At 41.8% G+C, this 19639-nt stretch overlaps 2 protein-coding genes across 4 annotated transcripts in view; one reads left to right on the top strand and one right to left on the bottom strand.

Annotated features, from left to right (window-relative positions):
* Positions 1-12213, bottom strand: part of tubgcp4 (tubulin gamma complex component 4) — a 57502-nt gene extending 45289 nt beyond the window's left edge. For 2 of the 3 annotated variants that reach the window (XM_061664426.1, XM_061664435.1), the window contains exons 1-6: positions 11910-12212; positions 11519-11647; positions 4092-4214; positions 3968-4021; positions 3820-3876; positions 1889-1968 (exon numbers count right to left, since the gene is read on the bottom strand). In XM_061664426.1, coding sequence (XP_061520410.1) covers positions 1889-1968; positions 3820-3876; positions 3968-4021; positions 4092-4214; positions 11519-11647; positions 11910-11987 — 521 coding nt within the window. In that variant the 5' untranslated portion in view covers positions 11988-12212. Of the gene's footprint in view, positions 1-1888; positions 1969-3819; positions 3877-3967; positions 4022-4091; positions 4215-11518; positions 11648-11909 lie in introns of all 3 variants that reach the window. The other variant, XM_061664445.1, reaches the window with a different exon arrangement.
* cdkn2aip (CDKN2A interacting protein) lies at positions 12105-17197 on the top strand. The gene is made up of 4 exons (XM_061664457.1): positions 12105-12336; positions 12657-12906; positions 12986-13095; positions 15647-17197. The coding sequence occupies exons 1-4, from the start codon at positions 12270-12272 to the stop codon at positions 16234-16236; spliced, it is 1017 nt and encodes a 338-aa protein (XP_061520441.1). The 5' UTR covers positions 12105-12269; the 3' UTR covers positions 16237-17197.
* The last annotated feature ends 2442 nt before the right edge of the window (positions 17198-19639 follow it).

Genomic DNA, 19639 nt, shown 5'->3' with positions numbered 1-19639 from the left:
GTTTACCTTGCCATGTTTGTTGTCATTTTTTCCCAGCACAACCTCACATGTGACTGTACAGTTTTTTTTATTTTTTTATTTTCACAGACAATAGCAGCGGTGTCAAACTCATTTTTGTCACAGGCCACATGGTAGTTATGACTTCCCTCGGAGGGTCGCTATGACTGTGAACCCATATAAATTAAAGATTACCTCATATACTGTAATTACATACAGTATACAGAACACATTGCTGAATAACCAGTTTTGAAATCAGAAGCCTATAAAAACATGTTTTTCAACGATTATATTTCTTTTCAAAGGGGGATTGGTAACAAAAAAATGCTTGCAAATATCTCAATGGTATTACACCAGAACAAAATGAGCAATTTTGATTTGCTTTCACGAGCCACATAAAATGATGTGGCGGGCCGGATCTGGCCCCGGGCCACCAGTTTGACACCTGTTGACAATAATATCACTTTGGACTACAAATCAGACAGTAAACAAAGTCAGAGTAGGAAAAAGTGAAATTTTTAAACGTGACAACCACACACATTGAACAAACCATTTAACACAGAATTTAAAATGTAATTAGTAAATTCCAAAATCTTATGTAAAAATTTTGCTAACAAAAAATGTATATACAACTATTTACACCATCATTAAATTGAAAAGGGTTATCGCAGTTTTTACTTTTTTTTGCTTGCAAGCACTTTCTGCTCGCAAGCACTTTCCTTGGAATCGCCCACCTAAGGCGATAATAATCGAGGGGGAATACGCCATAATGTATTTATCAGAATTCTGGCTTTACTTGGCTTAACACAATTAAAAAAAACTAGCATGTAGTTTAAAGTCCGCACTTTCAACACAAGTTGAAACGGAGACTCAAGAGGCTGCGTCTTGCTGCGACATCACCACAAAGTGGTCATGTGATCTGGACGCCCATGTGTGACAACTGACTCCAGAGGGTTCAATCCTGGCAATGGCAAGCTACTGTTGATCAGTTGCTAATTGTTGTTGGTCCGAAATGTGCATAATAACATTTCGGACCAAAGCATGTTTATTGAGAGTTCCGCTGGAGGACTCTGCATCATTTGCACAATTGTCCCCCCCCACCCCAAAAAAAATATTTTTTCATCAGCATTACCACATTAGCGGTAACCCTTCATTGCTCAGTAACTCTCTGAACTGCATTTTATGTTTTTATGTCTCAAAAGGATATATTGTCAAATAGGTATTTGTTGTCTTACTAGAGCGGCTCCAACTCCCGAAAACAAATATCTAGTTTTTTTTTTACATACTTGGCAAATGAAGATGATTCAGATTCCGATCTCTGGGACACAGAACCTGTCTCCCTCCTGAGCGGTATGATGGCTTGACATTCCGGTGGTGTTTATACTTGCGTATGATTGTTTGAACAGACAAACGTGGCACCTTCTGGCATCTGGGAATTGCACCCAAGGATGAAGCAGACTTGTGAAAGTCCACAATTCTCTTACTGATATATTGGCTGATCTATTCTAACTTTCCCATGATGTTACACAAAGAAACAGTGTGCTTCAGGTGTGCCTTCAAATGCATCCACAGGTGTGCCTCTAACTCAAATGTTGTCAATAAACCTAGTAGAAGCTTCCATAAACATGACATCATCATCTGGGTTTTACACTCTTATTGAATGTTAACTTCTGACTTTAAAAAAAAAAAGGAAAGAAAAATTATGTTTAAAAAAACGTATTATTCTAGCACTTAGAAAAGAGAACATTTTGATAATGTTAATTAACCTAAAACAGGAAATGTTTAGTCTGATTTCATGTCAGAAAGTGAGGGAAAAAAGCGTATGTGTATTTTTATGTAGCCCATGTAAACATCTCATTTCAAATGTAATTGTGCAAACTGTATTACTTACTTTTCTAAGGCCACACGTACAGGAGGAAGGCCCCCACAACTGTGCTTGTATACCATTTCCAGGATTCGACAGCCATGGATCTAAAGCAGAAGAGGCATTGACCAGATGTTTTTTTTTAGCTCAGATACTCCAGAAATACCTACTCATTTCATCAAACATACAGTGGGTACGGAAAGTATTCAGAACCCCTTAATTTTTTCACTCTTTGTTATATTGCAGCCATTTGCTAAAATCATTTAAATTCATTTTTCCCCTCATTAATGTACCCACAGCATCCCATATTGACAGAAAAAAATAAAAAAAAAATTTGCAGATTTATTTAAAAAAAAAAAAAAAAACAGAAATATCACACAGCCATAATTATTCAGACACTTTGCTCAGTATTTAGTAAAAGCTTTTGAGTTAATACAGCCATGAGTCTTTTTGGGAATGATGCATAATGTTTTTCACACCTGGATTTGGGGATCTTCTGCCATTCATCCTTGCAGAGCCTCTCCAGTTCTGTCAGGTTGGATGGTGAAAGTTTGTGGACAGCCATTTTCAGGTCTCTCCAGAGATGCTCAATTGGGTTTAAGTCAGGGCTCTGGCTATGCCATTCAAGAACAGTCACGGAGTTGTTCTGAAGCCACTCCTTCGTTATTTAGCTGTGTGCTTAGGGTCATTGTCTTGTTGGAAGGTGATCCTTCGGCCCAGTCCGAGGTCCTGAGCACTCTGGAGAAGGTTTTCGTCCAGGATACCCCTATACTGTCCTTCAATTGCAACCAGTCATCATGTCCCTGCAGCTGGAAAACACCCTCACACCATGATGCTGCTACCACCATGCTTCACTGTTGGGACTGTATTGTACAGGTGATGAGCAGTGGCTGGTTTTCTCCACACATACCGCTTAGAATTAAGGCCTAAACGTTCTATCTTGGTCAGAGAATCTTATTTCTCACCATCTTGGAGTCCTTCGGGTGTTTTTTAGCAAACTCCATGCGGGGTTTCATGTCTCTTGCACTGAGAAGAGGCTTCCGTCGGGCCTCTCTGCCATAAAGCCCCGACTGGTGGAGGGCTGCAGTGATGGTTGACTTTCTAGAACTTTCGCCCATCTCCCGACTGCATCTCTGCAGCTCAGCCACAGTGATCTTTGGGTTTCTTCTTTACCTCTCACCCCAAGGCTCTTCTCCCCCGATTGCTCAGTTTGGCCGGACGGCCAGCTCTCGGAAGGGTTCTGGTCGTCCCAAACGTCTTCCAATTCAGGATTATGGAGGCCACCGTGCTCTTAGGAACCTTAAGTGCAGCAGAAATCTTTCGTAACCTTGGCCAGATCTGTGCCTTGCTAAAATTCTGTCTCTGAGCTCTTCAGGCAGTTCCTTTGACCTCATGATTCTCATTTGCTCTGACATGCACTGTGAGGTGTAAGGTATTACATAGACAGGTGTGTGGGTTTCCTAATCAAGTCCAATCAGTATAATCAAACACAGCTGGACTCCAATGAAGGTGTAGAACCATCTCAAGGATGATCAGAAGAAATGGACAGCACCCAAGTTAAATATATGAGTATCACAGCAAAGGGTCTGAATACTTATGGCTGTGTGATATTTCAGTTTTTCTTTTTTCATAAATCTGCAAAATTTTCAACATTTCCATTGTTTCTGTCAATATGGGGTGCTCTGTGTATATTAATGATGGAAAAAAATGAAAAATGACTTTAGCAAATGACTGCAACATAACAAAGAGTGAAAGATTTAAGGGGGTCTGAATACATTTCCGTACCCACTGTAACTATTGAGTTACAGTGGCGTGTTAGTTAGTCTGCAGTTGATCTAATTAACAACATGGTCATTCAATTAAACTCACTGTGTCTGAATTTTTGTTTCAATTGACATTATACTACCATGTTTTTGACATAGTATTGCACCTTCTTTTGGCAAGTAAACGGTTCTTACCTTTTGTGATTTAATAGTCTCCACCACCACCATCACAGAGGGAAAAAGCAACTGAAACTTAATTTAGGAAAAGTACAGATGTAACAGCTGTTCAGAGTTATCTTTGTCAATATTTCTTTACATTACTCACAGGGAGTTACATGCCTACCTGATCAAGCTTATAATTCACATGGGATATTGTAAGGTGGGGATCAGTGAGGAACTGAAAAAGACAAATTAATCCGCTGTCCTCTTGACCGTTCAATGTTTAATTTAAAAATTATTTTTTTTACCTCCTGTTCAAGGTCCAGTAGGGTCTGTCTGTATGGCTGCAGAATAGAGTCCAGCCCTGTACAGAATGCACGCAAGTATATCCCATGAAGTCCCGTCTGGCTAGCCTGAATTGTGAGATGTTCCTACAAAGAAAGTATTCAATGACTTTGATTTTATGGAACAAACTGCACAAATGACATTGATCATTGGAATGCTGTTACCACATTCAATTTGGGACAATTTACTTCACAGTTAGGATCAGGCAAAGGTGGGTAGAGAAGCCAAATAATGTACTCAAGTAAGAGTACTGTTACAAAAGAATCAGAGCATGAATGTCAAATAAAATAAAATTTAAAAAAATCAGACATGAAAACACCAAAGGCATGAAAAAGGTGACAAAATAATTTTTGGGATCTTAACATAAATTAAGCAATCTGGAAGACTTTAAGAGTAAAATAAGGAAAAAAAAAATAAAAAATTCTCTTCACGCAGAAAAACTTTACAACGCTCAAGTACATGCTGATGTACAAATTTAAGATTAAAATTAAATTTGCCTCATTTCTTTGCTTTTTTGTTCTGGCCTCCAACTTGAGCCAGGTCCTTCTCCAACTGCACCTGATGCCTGCTTCAAGCTGTGCCACATGAATAGCATCATCCTCCTTAAGCACTCTCATTCTGGAAAAGAATTGACTCAAATCGTTGTCTGTTTCACTTAATTTTTCACTATTACCAACTTCAAAGGCTAATCCCAAATGCATCCTCCAGGAAAATATTAAATACAATATTTTTTTGTTTGTTTATTGGCCATTTCTGAATTTGAAGTTAGTCCATTCTGTGTTGTGACATAATCCCTAACATTGCTCCGTCGCTTAATACATTTAACATTAACAACCGTAAACTAGATAATTGTAGCCGTGTTTCCTAATACAAGCTGTACCAGCGGATCAGTGTGCGTCGCGGTTCCGCTGGGACCGCAACCAGGGCCACGACCTGCAGCACCTCAACGCGAAAATACCAGTGCAACAAATACGACATTGGCTGATCTGATGAGCAAAAATGTTGCTTAAATTTAAGATTAGCAATAGAGAATGTCCGCTCCAGAGGTAGGTAGAGTAGCCAAACATTGTACCCAAGTAAGAGTACTGTTACTTGACAATAATGTGAGTCAAGTAAAAGTAGTCCTCCAAAAAGAATTACTTAAGAGTAAAAAGTACACAGTGAAACACTATTTACTCAAGTACTGATTAAATAGTGAATAACTTAACAAAAAAATTTCACCGCAGTATGAACATCAATAAAAGAACATTACAAAATAAAATGTGAATGTGCAAATTCTGATGTGTGTGTATGTGTGTGCACACACTTAAAACTACAACACATCTGCAATTTACTGCACGATGTTTTCTAAATTTATAAGTGACCTTAAATATCCACGTTTGGGCAAACAGTGCCAGACAAATGCTACAATTCATTAAAGCAGTTTTTTTTGTTCGTCTAAATGTAAACAAGAGTAGTGCGCCGTTGCCTTCATGGTAACCACGACCTTCCCAACATGGCCACCATGTAGGCACGACAATCAGCCGGGCTGGCTTATCTCGTGTTAATACCTATGCTCGGGGAACACAATAGAAAACGTGTGAGGTCATGTGAATTTCTTATGTTGTTAGATTGGTGAACTAATCTTAAACGTCATTAGCGCTTAAATTAGATTGCCGCAAACAGCGTCCAATGCGGAAGTCGAAGTCGTAGTCCCGCGCAGGAAATAGTTGATAAATAAGCAATAATTGATAAATAAAAGTAGCGAGCGACATTTAGATCATTGTATCGGAGTAAAAGTACTGTTACTTCTTAAAAGCAGAAGTGGCGTAAGTATTTTTTCTGGTCTCGTCAACCCCTGTGACTTATCCAAAGCAGGTCCCGAGCGCACAGATGGAACCTCAGGCCAATGTGCACGCATATTAATCTGCCGCGGAGTAATATTCAGAAATTACATCTGTGTGTGGATGGTGGATGTGTGGAATGGATCTCGCTGCCAGCGTTCAAGGACTACGAAACAGCCTATGATGACAACAATGACGACCCCCTCAGGAAAAACTCATCGGATCTATACGATTCACATAAATGGCCTATTTTGAGTTCAAAACGGCAAATTTCGCCAAAAGGCGACTGATTTGCATGTAAGAATAATAGTCCACACACACCCACACACACCTGTGCCCCAAACCAGTAACATGTGCATAGGGCCTTACAGAAACATTATTTATTCACTGAAATGACTGAATGAAGCTGTTTGCTGACCAGACTTATTGATAGTTGTGTGTGTGTGTGTGTGTGCACACGTGCGTGCGAGCATGGCACGTATCCCCAAAGAAGGTGACCATAAAACAGTGCTAATGTTAACGCAAGGTGTTTTCTCAAGTTAGAAGTGGGATGAAATATGAAGTTTGGGCGGTCACAATTTAAGACTATGCTGCATGACAAAGCAGTTTTTTTCTGAGTCTGTAAACACTTGCGCGGCTGTTATTTTCTCCCCATAATGAGCCACTTTGATTGGCCCACGAAGGGTTTTTCTGCAGTCATGTGACTGCCTTGTGCCATCTGATTGGTGAATTGGAGTCAAATGACAGTAACGCTCACGTTGGATTGGCGCAAAGGCGCCGGATGTGGAAGTCAAAGATAAAGTCTAAAAATAGGTCGCGCACGCAATTATTAACATAAAAGTAGCGAGCGGCATGTCGATCATTGCAACGGAGTAAAAGTCTCGATTCTTCTTCACATAAATGCTCAAGTAAAAGTAAAAAGTATGTTGAATTCAAACTACTCTGACAAGTACAATTCATCCAAAATGCTACTTGAGTAATTGTAACGGAGTCCACCTCTGGGATCAAGTTTTGATTTTGGTGTGCTATACATTTTTTTTCTCCACAGAAAGAATTGTGTGTCCTTCCGAACAACTCAACTTAGGTTGAATTTGTCTACAAAAACGTTTGTCAATAACACCTTCAAATATCCAGGTGCTCTTTTGCAAACTTCGAATTTGTAGCATTATTTATTGGGACAGCAATGGCTTCCTCTGTGGTGTCCTTCCATGAAAATCCAATCTTGATTAATGTTCTGCATAGCCTATATTTGTCAACAGAGATGTTAGCATGTGCCACAGATTTCTGTAAGTCTTTAAGATGACATGCTAGGATCTTCTTCATTTCAGTGAGCATTCGAAGCTGTATTCTTGCAGTCATGGACGCGCAATACTTTAGGGAGAGTGCCATTTATATCTCCTTGTGTCAACCGTCGAGACCTTCAAGTTCCTGGGAATTACAATCTCTCAGGACCTGAAGTGGGCGAACAACATCAACTCCGTCCTCAAAAAGGCCCAGCAGAGGACGGCTTCTGAGAAAGCACGGCCTGCCACCGGAGTTGCTGAGACAGTTCTACACAGCGGTCATCGAATCGGTCCTGTGTTCTTCCATCACAGTCTGGTTTGGTGCTGCTACAAAAAAGGACAAACTCCGACTGCAACGGACAATCAAAACTGCTGAAAGGATTGTCGGTACCCCCCCACCCACCATTGAGGACTTGCACGCTGCCAGAACTAAGACAAGGGCGTGCAAAATCCTCTCGGACCCTCTGCACCCCGGTCACCAGCTCTTCCAGCTCCTTCCCTCAGGTAGGCGCTACCGATCAACGCAAACTAGAACTAGTAGACATTCCAACAGCTTCTTCCCTCTTGCGATCAACTTCTTAAACACCTAACCTATAATTCCATTACAACAAGCTGGCAATTTTTTGACTTGAGTTCGTTGTCACATTTCTGTGGGGCCAATTATTTATTACTTGTGCACTCACTGTAGTTGTCTCGCCATGCTGCACTATTTGCATATACTGGCCACTCATGCCAGAGTAGCATCTGCTCCATTTGCACACTGATTGAGGAGTATCTGTAACATTTGCACAACCGACATTGTCCCAGATGATCGCACTACTCGTCACTTTAAACCGCATACACTCCTTGAAGTCTCAGCGCCCTTTGCACAATGGTCATTGCACCGGACTATTGCAATATTAGTCGTTCGAACTGCTCTAAGTGCTAGAGGACTCTGCATCTTCTTGCACAATTGTTTTTTGTCAATGTCTTTATGTCCCCAAAGTGTTCTGTAAATTGACTGTTTGTTGTACTAGAGCGGCTCCAACTACCGGAGACAAATTCCTTGTGTGTTTTGGACATACTTGGCAAATAAAGATGATTCTGATTCTGATTACTGTGGACACTTGATGAGAATCAAGGCCTTTTGTAACCCTTTGCAGCTTCGTGAAAGTTAAAACAGTTCTTAATTGCAAGTCTTTTGAGAGTTATTTTGTGCATGGCATGGTTCAGATAGGACAATGCTTCTTGAGAATAGCAAACTCATGTTATTTATAGGGAAAGGCAGCTTCAACCAACACCTCAAATCTTACATTGACTAGACCAGTGTCAGTGTCATGGGGGTTTACATGCTGTTTCCAATAAGAACAAGAACAAATATTGTAGGTATGGTATTAGTTTAAGCAGTTTGTCTAATATTATGTCTTAGATGAAGATCAGATCACATTTAGATCACAACTTATGCAGAGATTTATTCCCCAGGGTTCACATACGGTCTTCAGAAGCTCTTCAGTGTTTTTTTTTGTCATTTGGTGTTTATTGTCCCTCGTGTGGACCTGTTTTGGACTGTATACAGCAGCAGCGTAACATTCATTGAAGGAGAAAGTCGGTGCTCGATGGTTGCACGGCAACTTGCGCCCCTTCGGCAACATGCTTGCTGCAGCACCATTTCTGGTGAGGGGAACGTCAACATGGTTCGACTGTTGCTGCATCTTGTTTTTTTGCATCTTGGTAGGCAGTGTTTTGTAACAACTGCAGAAATGTCTGCACTGTTAGACTGCCTGCGATGCTGACTGGATGGATGGTGAGGGGCGGTGAGCTGGAGCGTCAGCAACGTGGAGCCCGAAGGAAATCTGGACAGGAGGAAGAGCTGACACCTGAGCTCACTGCTTAATTCACTTAATACCAACATACAGACAAAAACTTAAATGTGCAAAGCCTATGGTGAAAACAGTGACGAAGTGGACCAATGAAGCAATGATAGAACTTCAATGCTGTTTAAGACTCCACAGACTGAAGTGTCTTTGAAACTTCAACTGGCAGCCTGGATGAATATACGGACACTGTCACATCCTATATCAGTTTCTGTGAAGATGTGCGCGTACCAACAAAGACATTTCGCACCTTCAATAACAAGTTGTGGATCACTGCCAAACTTAAGCAACTTCGCCAGGCTAAAGAGGCCTATCGAAATGGGGACGGAGTCCTGTACAATCGCGCTAGAAATCAACTGACAATAGAATGCAACATCGCAAAGAGAAATTATGTAGAAAAACTGGAAAATAGTTTACTGCCAACGACTCTTAAGTCAGTCTGGCGAGAATTAAAATCGCTAACAAACTACAAGCGACCATCCCCCCAAGCAGAGAACAAAAGATGACTAGCTGACAACTTGAACACCTTCTACTGCAGATTTGAAAAGGACACTTTAAATCCCCACACCCACCCAGCTGCACCACCGACCTCTGACTTCTGCGTTGATCATTCATGTACAGGATGTGAGACACATCTTCAAAAAACTAAAGATCAACAAAGCGGCAGGCCCAGATCTTTAGTACACATCCCATCTCAAAGTCTGCGCTGACCAGCACGCTCCAGTCTTCACGCAGATCTTCAATAGATCTCTGGAAGCATTTACAGTTCCATCCTGTTTTAAACGCTCCACCATCATCCCTGTCACCCTGACATCTGTGGTCATGAAGTCATTTGAACGCATCATGCTGGACCACCTCAAGAGCATCACAGGACCCCTGCTCTACCCCCTGCAATTTGCCTACCGAGCAAACAGGTCTGTGGATGACGCAGTCAACATGGGACCCCACTTCATTCAAGAACACCTCGACGGAGCGGGAACCTATGGGAGGATCCTGTTTGTGGACTTCAGCTCTGCGTTCAAAACCATCATCCCTGAACTCCTCTCCTCCAGCTAAGGACTTGCCTGCCATCTGCCAATGGATTTACAGCTTCCCGACAGGGCAGGACACAGCAGGTGAGGCTGGGTGACACCACCTCATTCATACGCACCATCAGCACTGGGGCGCCCAAAGGATGTGTCCACTCTCCGCTGCTCTTCTCTCGCTACACTCCTGAAGTTTGCAGACAAAACCACAGTTATCGGCCTCATTAAAGACCGGGACGAGTCTGCGTATCGACAGGAACTGAAGCGGCTGGAGCTTTGGTGCGGCCGACACAACCTGGAGCTGAACACGCTCAACACTGTAGAGATGATCGTGGACTTCAGGAAACATCCTTCACCACAGCTGCCCTTCAGGCTGTCCAAGTGCAACGTGTCAACCATTGAGGCCTTCAAGTTCCAGGGAATTAGTCTCTCAGGACCTGAAGTGGGAGACCAACATTAACTCCATCCTCAAATAGGCCCAGCAGAGGATGTACTTCCTGAGGCTTCTAAGGAAGCATGGCCTGCCACAGGAGCTGTTGAGGCAGTTTTACACAGCGGTCATCGAATCGGTCCTGTGTTCATCCATCACAGTCGGTTTGGTGCTGCCACAAAAAAGGACAAACTCCGACAGCAACGGACAATTAGGAATGCCGGAAAAATTGTCAGTACCCCCCTATTTCCCCTTGCACGCTGCCAGAACTAAGACAAGAACATGCAAAATCCTCTTGGACCCTCCACATCCTGGTCATCACCTCTTCCAGCTCCTTCCCTCAGGTCGATGGTATCAAACAATGCAAACTAAAAGCAGCAGACAATCCAACAGCTTCTTTCCTCTTGCCACTAAATTCCTAGACGCTAAGTGACTATCCGTATTGTGTTTTTATGTCTCAAAGTATTTACTGTCAAAATGGCTATTGTCATACTAGAGCGGCTCCAACTACCAGAATCAAATTCCTTGTTTAATTATGATATACTTGACAATAAAGAGGATTCCGATTCTGAGAGTGAGGCAGATCTAGATGGGACTGGAGAATGGAGCCATTCTTTCTTTATATTTGTTACTCGCCAACAGATGCTACCCTTGCTTGTTTACTTTAAACTTGCCTTGTAGCAAACGTGGGTGACATCATGCACAATTTGATCGCAACATCTATGATCCAGACTTCAGACCTCTTTGATTTATAACCGCTTCAAACACAAAGACTATGTATGTGTGGAGAAGATTTTGGCCCTGTGGGCCCTTGAGAAAGAAATGTCAACCCTCTTTATGTTCCACACATATTGGGGATTGACAATACAAGCATACCATACAGAAAGCCACAAAAATCAATTATTTATTTATCTGGGGGAGGTGGATAAACTCAACATACAGGCTAAACATGTTGAATTGGACTTCTTGAACTTACTTGTTGGTGGACATGGCCGGTGTGTTGCTCTATGAACTCCGTAAATCGTATGTAATCCGAACCCAGTTTACAAAGACGATTGAGGACACTGATCTCACTCGGGTGAAGGAAGGGTAGGTCCTGGGACACCTGCAGGTACAATTTTTATGTCCGAAAGAAAAAACAGCTTCAATAGCTCATTTTGTTTTAGGACATCATGAAAATGCTGGTCTCAACTACAACTTATGCAGACATATTGAACTCAACGAAATAACACAGTTATGATTAGGTGCAATTGGCATGTCTACTATCTTGATTGTTCCAATGTAGGCCACCGTTCAAGAACACGCATCAAACACCGATTGTACAAGCTCAAAAAACATACGTCAACAGAATCAGTGTTCCGTTTTACCTGTAAACCTGTTCGCTTGTTGCATGTGAAAATGGTCCCCGGGTATCCACTCAATGCCAACAACAATTCGTGAATCATCTTACTTCCAGTTAACAAAGTATAAAAAAAAAATCGACAACAAACTCCGGCCTGAGCTTTCGCATGGTGATGACGTCGACGCCCAAAAGCATGATGGGAAGTGTTAGCAACTTATTAGTTTGAAACCATATCTGTATTTCATTTGTCGTTTGATTTCCGTTGCACTCCGTCGAGTTAAAAGAAATTTGTGACAACTCAAACGTTCACTGTACTTACGTTAACCTGTTGCCGTTTACAGCGTCGTTGGGAATTGTAGTTCTTTACCGAAAACGGAAACGTTTCATGCCTCCGTCATCATTAGTCGGCCATGCAGTAGCGACTAGCAACATCTCGCAACAGAGAAAGCTTGGTAATTCGATATAACAAGTTGTAAAAAAAAACATGTTACCAACATCTTATGGTTATTAGACGTGGCTGGGTTGCAATTTGTATCAATTCTAGCTAATGTGTATTTATTTATAGGCGCAGCTCGTTGTACTCAGCTCGTCATAATCGTGTAACCTTATCAGTTGAAATGAGTCTGGTAGTTATCTTAAATACATCCGCGAATTCAACTTTTAAAAGACAAGTTAGTCGGCTTTGATGAGAAGAGCGTATAGTGTTATCCACACAGCTCTTTTAAGGAGTCTTACCATGTTGGTGACATCTTTATGCATTTTTATTTTGCAGGTATGGCGCAGGTGAGGACAGAGGACAACTTAGTTGAGGAGTACCTGGCCCAGAACCGAGAGGTTGCCCAGTGGGTCGACACGTTAAGGGGCTACTGTGAGAACAACAAACAGTGGTTGGCTCGCAGAGAGTTCATCCTGAAAAACATGGATGCATACCCTACAGTGCAACCAGGAGTCTCCAACAGCAGTCTGGACAGGCTGCTGTCCCTCTCCATGGTCTGGGCTAACCATGTTTTCCTCGGCTGCAGGTAGGACATACAACACTGGAGTGAGCACATTGAGAAACAGGACTGCAGACTTGAGGCTGAATATCTTTCCCTTTCTCAGCTATCCAGAGGCTGTGATGGACAAGATCAAGGAGATGGGTGAAGGAATAATTGTTCAAGATGCTCCAGTTCATAAAACAACACGCAAAGAAAAGTGCAGCGCCGAATTAGGTAAAACAGACTTCATTTAAAAACATATTTTGCAGATGTTCGAGCGTGGTGTGAGCTTGAAAGTGCCATGGTTTGATCTTAGTGAGTAATGTCCCATATTATCACTACACTATTTCGGTAGTGGTGATGAACATTCCCTCACAAACAGATTACGAGTGCTGCTGGCATCATTTGTAAAAGTGGTGGAGACCGCTGTATTTAAAAGACTATTTTACACTTTGGGTAGCTCTAATGATTTTCACAATGGAACATTTGGAAGAGCACCATTAGTGTAAAATAAAGTTTGATGTGATGGAATTGGAAATGTCAGTGGAAGGGACAAATAAACATTATTGAGTTGCTTCAAATAATCACTCTGAGCCAGCAACCTCATAAAAGCCGTAGAGTCTGGGGTCTCTGAGGCGGACTCTCCTATCTCTGGGGTTGAAGTCACCGAGGTGGTTAAAAAGCTCCTCGGTGGCAAGGCCCAATAGGTGGATGAGATCTGGCTGGCGTCCCTGAAGGCTCTGGATCTTGTGGGGCTGTCCTGGTTGATACTCCTCTGCAACATCGCGTGAACATCGGGGACAGTGCCTCTGGATTGGAAGACTGGGGTGGTGGTCCCCCTTTTTAAGAAGGGGGACCGGAGGGTGTGGAGTGGAGGAGTTCCTTTGACAGTGTGGGCAGGTTCCAAGTCCTGCGGGGAAATGAAATCAGCCTCTTCTTAAAGACTGTCAGCAGAAGAACGCATGAAGTGCTTTAAAATTTCCTGAATTTGACTGCAGAGTTCAGAAAGCACAGTTGGGCCAACCCCAGCAGATGACATGGCACCCCAAATCATTACTGACTGCTGAAACTTATCACTGAACTTCAAGTAATGTGGATTCTGTGCCTCTCCACTCTTCCTGCTGGGACCTTGATTTCCAAATTAAATGCAAAATGTACTTCTTTTTGTTCTTAGCCCATGTGAGACAGTTCCGACGCTGTCTCTCGTTCAGGAGTGGCTTGACATGAGGAATGCGACATTTGTAGCCTATGTCTCGTCTTTGTGTGCGGTGGTGCTTGATGTGCTGACTCCAGCCTCTGTTCCTTGTGAAGCTCCTCCAAATTCTTGAATGGATTTTGCCTGACAATCAAATCAAGGCTGCGGTTATGCCAGTTGCTGGTGCACCATTACCGATCATGTTTTCCTTCCACTCAATTTTCTGTTAATATGCTTGGATACAGCGCTCTGTGAACAATTAGCTTCTTTAGGAATGACCTTTTGTGGCTTACCCTCCTTGTGAAGGGTGTCGATGACTGACTCCTGGACATCTATCAAATCAGCAGTCTTCCCCATGATTGTGTAGCCTACTGACCCAGACTGAGAGACTGTTTAAGGCTCAGGAGACCTTCGCAGGTGTTTTGAGTTAATTAACTGATTATAGTGTGACAACATGAGTTAAAAATATTGAACTTTTTCTAAATATTAAAATTTTCTGAGACAATGAATTTTGGGTTTTCATTATCTGCAAGCCATAATAATTAAAATTACGAAAAACTACTACTTCTTTCCCTTTCAATTTTTCCCGTCAGGGGTCGCCCTAGCATATCCATCTTTTTCCATGTCAGCCTATCTCCTGCATCCTCTTCTCGAACATCAACTGATGTCTTCCCTCACGACATCCATCAACCTTCTCTTTGGTTTTCCTCTAGCTCTCTTGCCTGGCAGCTCCATCCTCGTCACTAAAATTACGAACATTTTTCAATCTGTGTGTAATGATTCTATATAAGAGTTCACTTTCTGAAATGACTGACCAAAAAAATTGAACTTTTTCATGATTTTCAACTATGTTCTTGTATATGATATCGAGTTAAACTGAAATGAAAAGCCAATCTCTTTCTGATGCATTTTTAAAGTTTCCCGTCAAAACATTTCCTCAGTCACGCAAACAACTGAAACTTGTTGAAAATGTGGTATTGCTGCTTCTTTAAATGTCATTATCTTTGTCTTATGTTGGAATGTGTAAAAATAAATAAATTGGGGGGGCAAAAATCGTCTGACTTTTGCAGATTTGAAAAAGGGCCAACTAATATCAGCCGATTTAAGTCGGCCAGCCAATTAATCAGTCGGGCCCTAGTGTATACCCTAGTGACTTTTCTCACAGGACAATGACTTTGCAGAAATTAATAGTTACAAATACTAATAAAATGTAGTGAGTCAAATTATCAAGTTTTATCATGTCTTTTTATCCTATGGCAGCTATAAATTTTACTATTTCCTTAATGATTCAATAGCAATGCATTGGACTTGCATTCAAGAAGACAACAGATGGTGTGCATTGTAAAGAACCTAACAAAAAACATGTTGACTTTGGGTACTTTGATCTACAGTCATATTAACTAAGATCCTTTGTAAAAGTAAGATGGTGCAAAGGTCCGTTGCTGTGCCTCTCTGAAAAGGGACATACACTAATGTAGGAGTTCATCTTTTGCATTCACACAGCATTTCTTTGTTTACACGCCCACAAGGGAAGTTGCAGTGTGTTGCCTCATTAAATGTTGTTTCTCTCTTCTTGCTCATCTTGTGAAGGAGCTCCCGATGACAGCTGTGGAAAAAGAAACCGATACGCTCCTAATGAGCCCGACAGTCGACCAGCCGGGAAAACATCCGCTCGACCGATGAGTCAGAAATCGGGGCCGGCTCTGCAGGCTCCAGCAGAGCACCAGCCTTTCTTCAACCGCCTCTACAAGGCCGTGGCCTGGAAGTTGGTGTCGGCGGGGGGGTTCGGCCCCAACCTGGACCATTTCGAAATACTTGGTAGCTGCGTGGAGTCATGCAAGCGGACCCTGACGTGCGTCTTCGTGCCACTCAAGGACATCACCGGCCTCCCTGCAGGTCGCACACAGAAGGAAGGCCACGTGTGTGAAATTCGCTGTCAGACTGTCTACATGGGCACAGGCTACGGGCGTGATGAAGCTGCTGCCAGAGCCATGGCTTCCAAAGAGGCCTTGAAAGTGTTTCAAGGGAGGAAAGTGACAGTAAAGATCGGCAGACGGCGGTACAAAGGGAGGGATGTGGAGGATTTAATGTTGCTGGATGAGCAGCCTCGGAGTCAGGGCTTCCCCCCCGCGCTCAGCTACCCTTTTCAGGACGAGTGTGCGGGGGATGCTTCTTTGTAGCTCGGACCATTTTGGGATGTCGAACCTGCTGGAATGGAACATTAGCATTTAGTGAATGGCGCACTGAAGAAAGACACATTGGTTTGGGGACCACACCCACGTGCAGCTTCATATCTCACATAAACTTGGATCTCATTGTACAATTACAATGAATTTATATCATCAAGAGCAGCCCAGTTCACGTTTTACAAATATTTTATGCACTTTTTGGAGCCAGGCGCAGATCACGCGTTGAGAGCCCTCCTCTCCTCAAGTTACCAACTTGCTTTCTTGTGATAAGGAGCCTTTCTCACAGTAGCAGCTTTACAACTAACAAATATTTATGTTCTGAAAATTATAAAATTAATTGTATGGTCCATGGTATTCCTAGCCCCCCCCCCAATCTATGTTTTATTTATATATAAAAAACCATCAGGCTGCAGTGAAATGCAAGTGTTGACCTGGTCAGTTTCGACTTCTTCTCATAGCACACCAAGCACAATGTCTTCCTGGCCAAGTTTGCTTTAAAAATGACTCAAAAAAGGATTATGACTAATCACGATAGTTGGACCTTTTCCTCCTTTCTGTAAGGTAATTGTAACTTGTTGGTCTGCATTGAAGTTTGACTGTTAGATATCTGACATCAAAATTTGCATCACACACTACTCATGGTTTTATTTCATGGGTTTGAACTTATTTTAAGCATATGAATTTGCTCAGATTCTTGAAAGTACGCCACACACACTGTTTGTATGGTGTACCCTCATACGTATTGCTTGCTCATCATTATTGTAATTCTGCAAAGACTTGTTTCAATTTGATTGTTAGTTGAGTCAGAATGTGAAGGTTAAATGCTCTGCTGTGTGACGTTTGTGTTTGTGCAGTCTGGAATGAAATTGAACCACAGCAGTTCTGTGTTACTGTAAGTTTACAGCAGAGCTTTATTCCTCGTTTTCATTTTGAATTAAAGTTGCAAACTCAACCAAGGCTGATTTGTGGTCTAAGCATGCATAAATGCTGCCAAGCCTTCTGTTCTCGGTCCCTCATGAAATAAATGACAAAAATAACTTAAATCTTCGAGTCAATTTAAGTGGTAAGCAGATGCGACTCAGTCAGCAGCCACAGAGTTTCTGTACGTTTAGTTTAAGATAATTCTGACTTGACTCTCATCTGAATGAAGTTTTTATTTACATACTACACATTTTTTTCACCATATTCATGTTTAATTAATAATAATAAATTGGCACATCTCTCTCTTTGAAAGCAAATTATTACCTTGACTAAGGACACGGGGTTCTCAAGAGGTAAACCATCCACAATAACCCACGCTGTCACATAATTACTTTTTTTTTTTAACCGCCCACCTGTGTGTGTGTGGGGGGGGGGGGCTAGGGGCGTGGTGTTGGGTCCCTGGGGCCTCCTCCGGGTGGCCAGTTTTTGGGGTGCCTCGGTGGGGCCACTGGTTCACTCAGTGTGGGAGGTATCCCGTCCACCGGGCCGCTCTCGGTGGACTCCTGGGCCTGACCCTGCCTCTCGATTGGGTGGGTTGGGGTGGTCAGCCCCCATGGTGCAGGCACAGCAATTACAGGACACTTCTAACGTTATTGGCATGCAAAACGGTGTCAATTCACTTGCATGTGTCTGCAGACACACCCCTGGGACTTGTAGAGTATTCGCTGGGTGTGAGGCCACTCAAACATTGCGACAAATATCATAACTGTGAATTTCTTGGGTATCCCCTCACTTACACTCCGGTCCTGCCTGGTTTATAATTTACATAGCCACTCCCACCACACTTCAGTTGTACAGCTGGGTCCACGACCCTTGTCCTGCATGCTTCCTGTCCTGTCCAGTCCTGTCCTATATTGTCCTGTCCTTCCCTCACAGGGTGTAGCATTTCTGCCCCGTACAACACTCTACTCTAACGTGTCATTGTACTTGGTATGTAATGCTTTACTTTCCTCATATTGTTTACAGCTAGTGCTTTGTCTTTTGTTGCCTTCTTTTCCTATATTATTTTGTTACCTTTTCACTCTCTCCTTTGTGTTTTTTCTGTCACACCCCTTTAAAAACTTTGTTCTGTTCGACTGAATGACTGTAATTCTCAATAAATATCCATCAGAATACAAAGAAACCACATTGGCATCTTAACGATCCTCCTTTCTGCTTGACCCCACAGCCGAACAGGACCAAAAAAATATATATATATTTTTTTTTATTTTTTATTTTTTTTATTTAAACAAACTCCACAGGGGTCACAGTTGACACCTAATGCATTGATTCCCAACCAGTCAGAAAAAGTGGACACACAAGTCAAATTATGTACTTTCTGCCATCTCATACAAGAGCATATATTTGTTCTGTTAGTCACTATACACCGCTGGTATAGATAGATGAACATACATTGTTAGTTGTAATAATAAATAATAATACATGTTCTGACCCAGTGGTTTTAAAAATGGGGGGCGCGCCCCCTAGGGGTGGCCCGGTGTTATGACAGGGAGGGGGGGGGGGGAATCAATGTTTGGGAATCACTGACCGAATTTGCTATACTAACAACCACTATATGTTACCTAAATGAAGTTGTAAGTTGTTGGTTATACAGTATATTCTCAAAATGGGGAAAGAGATTTGGAGATATTCCCCAAAATGTCCACTAGAGGAGAGCATTGCTTCCTTGTCCAAAGTACAGTAAAGTAGTTGTACTTTTTGACCCTCACGTCAATATCAGTATTTTAAGTCAACATTTTTACTGTCATACAAATATAACGAGAATTTAATAACTGTAGAATGAAACTAAAATAAGCTATTCGTTATTTGAAGAACCAATACAATAGTTAGTTATAATGTGTATGTTTGTTTTTAAATACAGAGCTCAAAGGTTTTGGTACTTTTACAGGTTTGCTCCAAATTATTGTTGTTCTTTTTAAATATTTTGTTGTTGCAAGGAAATACTGACTTTTATATCTTCAGCTCATCATTGTGGGGTGCAGCACACCTTTGAGTTATGAAATGTAGTTTGATACAAGGAGAAAATGTGCTTTTAATATTAAACATTTTTAGAACAAGTGTACAAAACTACACAACTCTGTACTAGTTGATCTGGCAATCGATGGTATATGTAGTGGAACTGAATTACAGTTGTTAAAATTGATTGATTTATTATTTGATTGTTGTTAATGTTAAATTGATATCAGAATGAAACAGTTTATTTTTTTCTGAAGCAACTAATCAGTTTTAATGACCTTAAATTCATTTTATTACCTTTACCATAGAATGCAATGTTTGGTATAGACCTTGGTGATTATTCAGATTGAAGACTCTTGTAGTTGTGAAGGTGAGTGTGAATGGAAGACTGAAAAGTGCATGATATCACATAGTAATGTGATTGATTCATCCAGGGTAGCTCAGTGACCATGTCTGA

The sequence above is a fragment of the Phycodurus eques genome, chromosome 2 (assembly GCF_024500275.1).
Source record: "Phycodurus eques isolate BA_2022a chromosome 2, UOR_Pequ_1.1, whole genome shotgun sequence".
Taxonomy (NCBI): Eukaryota; Metazoa; Chordata; class Actinopteri; order Syngnathiformes; family Syngnathidae; genus Phycodurus; species Phycodurus eques.
Note: the sequence above shows the minus strand (reverse complement) of the source record. Positions and strands in the feature narration are given on the sequence as shown.